Source organism: Panicum virgatum, chromosome 8N, assembly GCF_016808335.1.
Source record: "Panicum virgatum strain AP13 chromosome 8N, P.virgatum_v5, whole genome shotgun sequence".
Lineage (NCBI taxonomy): Eukaryota > Viridiplantae > Streptophyta > Magnoliopsida > Poales > Poaceae > Panicum > Panicum virgatum.
The window spans coordinates 19407869-19418655 of NC_053152.1; the positions used below are offsets into that span (position 1 = coordinate 19407869).

Here is a 10787-nt window from a genome sequence, read left to right on the forward strand (position 1 = left end):
CAATCACATTCTCCGAAGCCGACCTCAGACTTCAACACTACCCACATAACGTCCCCCTCATCATCCGCGCAAACATCGGCAAAAACTCCGTGCACTTCACCAGAAGCAACGTAGGTCACATCCTCATCGACAATGGCAGCTCCCCAGACATCATTACCTGGTAGTGCTTCGTCAATATGGGTCTGACATAACAAAACCTACACAAAGTCCCAATACCCTCTCATCGGCTTCGGCGGAAAGAAAATAGAGGCCCTCGGCAAGACCGAATTGAGATTAAAAATTAATGGTTTCATCTATTTTGATACCGAGGGAGTATGCCTTATTTTCAATAAGATAAACGGTCAAACTTGAGATTAAAAATTAATGGTTTCATCTATTTTGATACCGAGGGAGTATGCCTTATTTTTCGTTTGTTCTGCGGAAAACTGTGGCAATGATTGAGGGATAAGAACAAGATTTATCAGGCTATCAACAGCATCCTGCCAGCGCCAGCATGTACGAGGCAGCCTGTTGATCTTTTATGACAAAAATGTTGTGCCTGGCCGCCTGCTACTTGCCAGTAGAATCTAGGAGGAAGGAAGAAGCATGGAAGGAGCGGTCGTGACGGCGCGGAGGACCTGTCCCATCTCGCCGCCCGACGTCACCTGTGGAGCGCCACCACTCTGCTGACCATTGCAATCATGATCTGGCGGCTTCCATCCATGGAGGTCACAGGTCAAACGGAGGCATATTCATCGATTAACCCATCCACTCCCGAGACTAGGAACCTGAACATTCAAAACTATAAACCCAGGAGGCTATAAATAGGCCATGATCGAGTTGTCTCACAGGCTCGATCAAGGCTGCTGCTACTTTCTTGTTTCTTTCTCTCTTCTTCTACCTCGAGCACCAGACACCAGCCCAGGAATGGAACACGAGCTTTACACCTCCTACCGGTACCCTGTAGCCGAACCAGCGGCGTCTCCCGGCTTCGACTTCGGCGTCACGGACGGCGACAAGCTACTGCAGCTCGAAGCCTTCCTCCTCGACGGCATAGACGACGCCGAGCCCGCCGAGGTGTGCTCCGACTGGTCCCCTCCATCATCGTCGTCCTCGGCCTCGAATTCGCCGGAGGTGGGAGCGGCAACGGGATCCGCGACCGTTGGCGACCCTCAGCATTGGGCGGCTGGAACGGATGGCACCCACACCAGCGACATGCTGCTGCAGCTCGACGCCTTCCTCCGCGGCACGGACGCCGACGCCGACGCCGACGAGGAGGAGTGCTCCATCTGGCTCTCATCCTCGTCCCCGTCATCAACCGAGGCGTCGACGGTGTCGCCTAGCAGGAAGAGTCAGCACCAGCTGCCGGAGGCGGACGCGGATGCCTCGCCGGGCAAGAAGCGGCCGGCCTTCATCGGCGTGCGCAAGCGGCCGTGGGGCAAGTTCGCCGCCGAGATCCGGGACTCCACGCGCCGGGGCGCCCGCGTGTGGATCGGCACCTTCGACACCCCCGAGGCCGCTGCGCTCGCCTACGACCAGGCCGCCTTCTCCGCGCGCGGCGCCGGCGCCGTCCTCAACTTCCCCGTCGAGCGCGTGCGGGAGTCGCTGGCGGCGCTCGCGCTCGCTGGCGGCGGCGGTTCCCCCGTCCTCGCGCTGAAGCGGCGGCACTCCAAGCGCACGCGCAGGCAGAAGGCCTCACCAGCCACCGACAGCAGCAGGAATCCAAAGCCACAGCAGCCGCCATTGGCTGCGGCCGTGCCGCTGCGGCAGGCGACGACGGCGCCCATGACCAGCGCCAGCCAGTGCCGATGCGGCATTGTGGAGCTCGGTGACCTCGGCGACGATTACTTGGAGGAGCTCCTCCGGGTAGTATCATCGTCCGAGTTGGGAGAGTACTAGATGACACTTGATAGGTTACCGTTGCACAGTCATTGTCTTGAGCGTCATCGCCATCGCGACGACACCACTACTGTCAAATCAGCGATCAGCCAAAAGCTCTGATCGTCTGACAGCAGAAGTCGGGAACTATCAGACCAAAGCTTGGAATTATCCTAGTTATCAATGTGTACCAATAGCTTGGTTAACTGGCGGAGAGGTTGTACCACCTCTAGCCACACCAGAGCTCAAATGACTTTTTCAATATCAAGATCTGCCGCTCTAGGCTCCCATAAACTTTCATGGAAATGATTGTGTGCGCGTAAGCATTTGCATACACTAAGTTTTGGAAAAAGGAGAAGGGAACAAATTAGGTAATAAAGTGATCATAGGCGGCTGCATTAGAGTGAAGTTTTAGATTATTTTAATTAGCTGAGCTGTGGCCCATGTCACTAACGGATATAATAATAATTCTTATATTCAAAGGTCTATGTGTAATGGATATATATGATGCTCCATCCTCCGATCAAACGGCGTTTCCTGACTCCAAGCACCAAGTCAAGAATGTTTCCTTTCCTTTTTATTTCTACTTGTTAGACTTAGGATCACACTAGTGCACGGATCGAGTAGGATTTCTCTCTCTTTCCTTGATCTGAGTACAACAAAGTCCTAGATCTACAACAATAACACAGAGAAAAGAGAGAGGAGCGAGATTGAGGACCTTCAGTGCCTGCAGAAGAGCTTGGCCCGGCTATCACAGGTTCGTTGATGGAGATCCGCTCAAAGGCTGCGACGAGCAGTGCAGAGGCGTCGTGGACGTGGCGTCGGAGTCGAGAACGGTGACGGCGACGCCGATGAATCAGCGTCGATGGCAGTGGTGGTGATTCCCGCTGCTCCAGCGCCCCTCTAGATCGGCTAGGGTTTAGGATGTGGGAGATGGTACTGGCGGCGCGACCAACTTTGTTTAGTGTGCCCCGGCCCCTTCACCCCTCTTTATTTTAGTGCTGTGCAGCGGGGGCCCACCAACCATTAAGGGTTGGGCGCCCCCGATCAGGGCGCAAATCAAGGGCCTAATAGACCGTTGGGTCTATTAGGAAAGAGATCAATCCAACATTCTCCCCCTTGATCTCACTTTGTACTTTAACTTTATACTTTTACCTGAAACTTTTCTTTAGTTGTTCCATCAGAGATTAATGAATAGAGCATGCTTTATCATCACGGTCCAAGGCCGATAGACTCAACAGCTACCACACACATCACTGTTTTTGAAACAAATTCTTTATCTTTTGGGCCCTTTTTGTTTTCCAGAAATCACAGGCTTCCCCTTAAACTCATGCCGGCTATGTGTTCCATGAACACATTGGGTGGTAAGCCTTTAGTGAGCGGATCCGCAAGCATTTTCTTTGTACTTATAAGCTCGAGTGTAATAGAGTGATTCTGGATTTTCTCCTTCACAACATAAAACTTTATGTCAATGTGTTTGGCAGCACCACTTGACTTATTGTTGTGAGCATAAAACACTACTAGTTCATTGTCGCAGTACATTCTGAGTGGTCTTTGAATGCTGTCTACCACTCTTAAACCGGGTATAAATTTCTTTAACCATTCAACCTGCCCCGAAGCCTCATAACATGCCACAAATTCAGCGTACATCGTCGATGATGCAGTGACACTTTGTTTGGAGCTTTTCCACGATATAGCTCCCCCTGCGAGTGTGAACACATAACCGGACGTGGACTTTCGGTCATCAATGTCCCCCGCAAAATCCGCATCTGAGTACCCTTCTATCTCTAGGGAATCGGATTTTCTGTATGTTAGCATGAGGCCTTTTGTTCCTTGCACATAACGTAATGCTTTCTTTACCATGATCCAGTGTGCCTGTCCTGGATTACTTTGATATCTGCCAAGTATCCCGGTAACAAATGCTAAGTCAGGGCGTGTACAAACTTGAGCATACTGTAGGCTTCCGACAGCTGAAGCATATGGAACCGCTTTCATTTGATCGATCTCATACTGGTTCCTGGGACATTGAAATTTCCTAAATCTATCACCCTAGACTATTGGAGCAGGTGAAGGCTTGCACATATGCATACTATATTTTTTTAGAACTTTTTCTAAGTATGCCTTTTGTGACAGTCCTAATACCCCCTTTGTTCTATCTCGGTGAATTTCAATTCCCAAAACAAAAGAAGCTTCACCGAGATCTTTCATATCAAAGTTTGAGGACAAGAATTTCTTTGTCTCCAGTAGCAGACCAACATCGCTACTTGCAAGTAGAATGTCATCCACATATAGGATCAGGAAAATAAATTTTCCACTTCTGAACTTTGCATAAATGCAATTGTCCTCCTCATTTTCTTTAAACCCAAATTTCCTTATGGTTTCATCAAATTTTAAATACCACTGCCTAGAGGCTTGCTTTAATCCATAAATGGATTTCTTTAAGCGACATCCCATATGTTCTTTTCCTTTCACGACAAAACCTTTTGGTTGTGCCATGCAAACATTTTCATACAAATCCCCGTTAAGGAATGCCGTCTTTACATCCATCTGATGTAACTCTAAGTCATAATGTGCCACCAATGTCATTATAATCCTGAAGGAATCTTTACACGAAACCGGAGAAAAGGTTTCGTTATAGTCTATCCCTTCTCTTTGCGTAAAGCCTTTTGCCACGAGTCGTGCTTTGAACCTTTCTATATTCCCTTTGGAGTCATGTTTTATCTTGTACACCCATTTACAGCCTACTGTTTTGGCTCCTTTAGGAATTTCCTCTAAGTCCCAAACACCATTGGAACTCATTGATTTCATCTCATCCTTCATAGCTTCCAGCCATTTAGATGAGTGAATACTTCTCATGGCTTCTTCATATGAAGTGGGATCACCATCCATATGAACCTCTTCTGTATTATAAACTTCATAGTCGCTAGAAATAGCCGACCTTCTTTCTCTTTGTGACCTTCTAAGGGCCACTACTTGTGGCACATTTTGTGCCTCAACTTCTGGCACATTTTCCATAGGGGGCTGTAGCTCCTCCTCCTCATGTCCAACCGCGGGTTCAGGTGGTTCCTGGATGACAGGTTCCAAACCTTCGCTCACTGTTGGTATGGGTGGAGTTGCGACAGGTGTTGACACCGTAATAACTAGAATAGTTGGCGCAGCAACAACCGAAGAAGGTACTGACATCACTATTTCAGGAACTTTTGGTGCAGCATCAACAAGTAGTGAGAAAAATGGCTCTTGAATCATAGGAGTAGGCACATACACCCGCTTCTCCTCAAAGTCAATTTCTCTAGGTACCATGCTCCCCCTGATCATTTCACTTTCTAGAAAGACAGCATGTCTCGTTTCTATAAACTTTGTATGTCTGTCTGGGCAGTAGAAACGAAAACCTTTCGATTTTTCAGGATAGCCTATAAAATGACAGCTTACAGTTTTGGGATCCAGTTTTCTAATATTTGGATTAAACACTTTAGCCTCAGCTGGGCTCCCCCAGACCCATAGGTGAGTCAGTTAGGGTTCTCTTCCTGTCCATAGCTCATACGTCGTTTTGGGCACCGATTTGCTTGGCACTCTGTTGAGAATATGGATGGCGGTTTTTAGCGCCTCCATCCATAGACTCAATGGCAATGTGGAATAACTCATCATACTACGCACCATATCCATTAGTGTACGGTTGCGCCTTTCAGCTACTCCATTTTGCTGAGGCTCCCCCGGTGTAGAGTATTGGACAACTATACCATTTTCCTGTAAAAACCTCGCAAAAGGTCCAGGAACTTGTCCATAAGGGGTATGTCGACCGTAGTACTCCCCTCCACGGTCTGATCTTACTATTTTAATTCTTTTGTCAAGCTGATTTTCAACCTCAGCTTTGAATATTTTAAATTTATCCAATGCCTCAGATCTTTCTTTAATTGGATAAATGTAACCATAGCGGGAGTAATCGTCTGTGAATGTTATGAACGAATCATATCCATCCACACTTTTCACAGGAAATGGTCCACATATATCAGTGTGGATTATTTCTAATGTTCCTGCACTTCGTGTGGCACCCTTTTTGATTTGCTTTATAAATTTTCCTTTAATGCATTCAACGCATTGTTCAAGATCAGAGAACTCTAACTGTGGAAGAATTTCACTCTTCACTAATCTTTCAATTCTCCCCCTCGAAATATGGCCTAAACGACAGTGCCATAATTTCGATGAAGTATTTTGAGTTCTCTTTCTTTTTTTTGTTTCTTTCTCTGACAAGGATTCATGCACATTCACATTACATACAGAATGCACTTTATCACGCATAGATAATGAATAAAGATCATTGTAAAGGACGGCATCACCAATACAATTATTATCAAACCATAGTTCACATTTGCCATTCGCAAAATGACAACCAAAACCATCTGTGTCTAAGCGTGATACACTTATCAAGTTTCTTTGAAGCGAAGGAACAAATAAAACATCTTTCAATACAAGCATGAAACCATTAACTAGCTCGATGGAGACATCACCAACAGCTTCAACATCTGCTTGTACTCCGTTCGCGACTTTAATGTGTCTTTCGCTTCTTTGCGTAGTCCTTGTCGAACGGAATCCCTGTAAAGAATTTGCAACATGCACAGTTGCACCAGAATCAATCCACCAAGTAGATTTAGAAAACTTTAAATACAGGGATTCATTAACAAATGAAATTACATTCTCACCATTCTTTGCCATTATCATCTTTAAGTAAGCGGGACAATCTGCTTTACGATGCCCCTTGTCAAAGCAGTGGAAGCACTCATCTTGTGCTGGAGGGCGCTGTTGCTGATACTTCTGTGGCATAGGGGCTTTGTCTTTAGCTTTAGAGGAAGAAACAGCATGGAAAGGCCTTTTCTTGTTATTATGCACAAAATTGACAGACCCACCATTCTGTTTCTTGAGTCTATCTTCCTCTTGTGCACACATGGCAATTGCCTTTTCCATGTTCCACTTCTCTGGCTGTGAGTTATAGTTTACAACGAATGTTGCAAATTCTTTTGGCAGAGAAGCGAATACCAAGTGCACCATAAACTCTTCTTTGAGATCCAAGTCCATTGGTTTGAGCTTGGAGTTCAAAGCACACATCCCCATGATATGATCTCTTATCGTACTGGCATTGCCATAGTACCTCTTTGTGACCAACTGCCCTATGATCTGTGTTGCATAAGTCTTTGAAGAACCAGTAAACTGATTCTTTATCTTTGCAAGGTATTCTGCAGCTGAATCACACTCTCCAATTGAACCCAGAATGTTAGGATCAATTGTGTTCTTTATCACTGCCACACATTTCTTGTTGGCATTATTCCACTTTATCTTTTGGAGATCATAAGCCATCTTTATGGGAGCATAGTCCCTTTGCTTTTCCTGCCACTCAGCATCAGTGTCAGATTCCCCTCTCACTGGAGCCGGTGGCTCAGTGGGCTTTGGAGTGGTGATCATCTCATCAACCTCTCCACAGACGAAAGCAAGATCAACCTTCTTGATCCATTCGCCATAGTTGTCTCCTTTTAGAGTCGGGATGTGACTGATGAATCCCATCAAGTTCATCCCCGCTGAAAATTTCAAAAAAATAGTGAGAACATAATAACAACAATTGTATGTAATAATTCCAATGTTGGTCAAAAATAAAACATACAATTGTTTATGCAATTAAATCTATATTACCGTTGGGCAGAAATAGAAATAAATGCACAAAACTATGAAATTACAGTATTGTAATTAACAACGTTGGTCAGAAAATTAACAATACCATAATCCTCAAAAATAACCTTTTAACCATGCTCTTAAAGTTTAATTGTCTCGTTGGTTCGAATTAAAGTAAAGAGCAACTATAATGACTTTTGCAGCGGAAACATGTAGAAATTTTCTATTTTCAGAAGCAATACTGTGAATTTTTAGCTCTAAACAATATACACGTTGGTGCAAAATTGAATAAAGATAAAACTATAAACAAATTCATACAAAATACAATTGAAATTGCTTCTGGAAAATAGAAAAACGATAAAACAGTACACTGAGCAGGCGGCCCAGAAGGAAAAAACGGCCCGCGGCCTGCTCGGCCACCTCTTCTTGGGCTCAAAGCCCGACAGCCAACGGCCAGGCCGCCGAATCGGCCTGCCGCGGCGTCCCCTCCCCCGCTCGCATGGGCCGCTTGCCGGCCCAGAAGGCGAGGCGCTCTCGCGGCCGTTGATCACGATCGGACGGTCGTCCGCGGTTTTCGCCAGATCAAAACCCGCGTCGCCATCGCCGCGCCCAAACCCTAGGATCATTCTCTCCCTCCCCCTTCTCTCTCCATGCAACGGAGGCGACGGCCACTGGCCATGGTGGCCGGGCGAAGCGGGCAGGGCGGCGCCACCGCGGCTTGCTCGCCGGCGCGCGCGCTCGCCGGTGGGTGAGCGCGCCGCCGTCGAGCTCGCCATGGATGGCGCCTCGCTTTCGAGCCCGCGCGCGTGCGCCCCGGCGGCGAGCGGCGGAGCATCCTATGCCGCGCCCCGACGAAGCGGGCTGCGCGGGTCTGTCCCGCACGAGGGCGGCCATGGGTGACGCATAGACCAAGTAAGTCCGGCATCCCCTTTCCTCTAGGGTTAGGGTTAGGGTTTCACTGTTGAACTCGATTTTCCATCGATTCTTTCTGTTCTTTTCGATTTGCATCGTATTCTTTCTTTTCCTTTGATTTCTTTCGATTCACAGACGAATCCAACTTTCCCAATCTCGATCTACACGAGTGTAGGCGACTGATACCATTGTTAGACTTAGGATCACACTAGTGCACGGATCGAGTAGGATTTCTCTCTCTTTCCTTGATCTGAGTACAACAAAGTCCTAGATCTACAACAATAACACAGAGAAAAGAGAGAGAGGAGCGAGATTGAGGACCTTCAGTGCCTGCAGAAGAGCTTGGCCCGGCCATCACAGGTTCGTTGATGGAGATCCGCTCAAAGGCGGCGACGAGCAGTGCAGAGGCGTCGTGGACATGGCGTCGAAGTCGAGAACGGTGACGGCGACGCCGATGAATCAGCGTCGATGGCAGTGGTGGTGATTCCCGCTGCTCCAGCGCCCCTCTAGATTGGCTACGGTTTAGGATGTGGGAGAGGGTACTGGCGGCGCGACCAACTTCGTTTAGCGTGCCCCGGCCCCTTCACCCCTCTTTATTTTAGTGCTGTGCAGCGGGGCCCACCAACCATTAAGGGTTGGGCGCCCCCGATCAGGGCGCAAATCAAGGGCCTAATAGACCGTTGGGTCTATTAGAAAAGAGATCAATCCAACACTACTACCTAAAGCCAAGAGCACTACCTGATTATTTTCGAATAAAATCTGTGACGACAACATTTCTGCTCTTTTGTTTTCAAATAATCCAAATAAATAATCCTTGAGTGGTTTAGCCCTCTTGTGTTCTCAGTTCTGTAGCTTTGTACGTGTGACGGTAGTTTTTCAAAAGTTCAGCTTTTTCAGTAGTTCGTTGAGGGACTTGTGATTGTTAAGATTGTTATATTGTGATCCAAATTCATTGCACAAGAAATGTCCAACTTCCAACGGAGCGGAGCGAAGGCCCGGTAAAGTTGAAAGGTGGGCCGGAGTGTAGCGGTACAGTATACATACCCTTTAGGGTTTGCTCCTCACAGTGTTATTTTCCTCTTGTAAGCCGCCGTTGGCGTTGTAAAACACACACCTGATATAGTGAAGATTTGCTGGCTGGCGCCTGTGTTTTTTATCCTTCGCATTGGAGGGGTTTTCCACGTTAAATCCTCGTGTCTTCTGTGGTTTGATTTCGTTGTTCTTCGTCGTTTTCTCGCTGTCGCATCTAACAAAGAATGTGTTTTTCAATATATGCAGTGTTATTCATACCGGTATACCGGAGAACAAGTAGCATTTTGTTGTGATAACTTCTGGAGAAAACTGTAGTGCTCATCGCTGAAAATAGTAAATATCATAACATTGATAGATGATCGAGCTAAAATAAAAAGAATAATCACTCAAGAAAGCTAATTTCGAAGTACAGTTAACGCTCGCTCTAGATGAGAACGTTCAAGGCAGCAATTTCAATGCACCCAAAACCATCTCATTTCTAGAGCTTTGGAATACCCTGGATCATGATCCACAGGGGATCCACTCCACAATGGATCTATGGAGAAGCTAGAAAAAAATGGTGTTCAGCTGTTGAGCCTTGCAAAACAGGTCTATATACAAAATATTGCAAAACATTATTGGTCAGCATCTGTACTCTTGCTTATTCCAATGTCTTATATCTCTGAGTCACAAACAAAACATTGTGACTGATAAACACATACTTGTCATATGTGTGGTCCGTTATTCCGTCCACCAACTACCTAACAATGGTTACTCCCTGAAAATAAGACATTCATACTCTCCCGGTTTCCAAAGATTTGGTCATACCTCCATACAGTATGTCATTATTTCACATAGACTAAGAAAACAAAGCGTAACAAATTTTGAAATAAAAATTAACCAGTGTACTAAATGTATAAATTTTATTTGAAACGATGGACATACAGATCTGTCTTAACTATTCTATATCATCAAGGTTTCCCCTCTACTATCCACACATTTCAATTAATAAGGTCTGTTGGAAACAACATAGAAGCCATCATATGCCAAAATATTACTCCCTCCGTCTTAAATTATTAGTCGTGTTGGCTTTTCTAGATTCATAAACTTTGTTATGCATCTACGTATGTATCATGTCTAGATGCGTAGCAAAGTGCATGAATCTAGAAATTCGAAAATGACTAATAATTTAGGATGGAGGAAGTATCAAACAAAGATGGTAGCAATGTAGATAGCTCGAGCATGCATCTGGACTAGCAAAGTGACCACATTCGACTTCGACCAGCCGGCTGGGCTAGTCTGTACCTAAGCATTGGAGATGCCATTAAGAGAAAATTGAACAAAGCAGT

General features: G+C 46.1%; 1 protein-coding gene across 1 annotated transcript; it reads left to right on the top strand.

The window, feature by feature from the left end:
- The first annotated feature begins 906 nt into the window (after nucleotides 1–906).
- Nucleotides 907–2028, top strand: LOC120684867 (ethylene-responsive transcription factor ERF094-like). The gene has a single exon (XM_039966733.1). It carries the CDS (start codon nucleotides 907–909, stop codon nucleotides 1876–1878), a length of 972 nt encoding a protein of 323 aa, XP_039822667.1. The 3' UTR covers nucleotides 1879–2028.
- Nucleotides 2029–10787: the final 8759 nt, after the last annotated feature.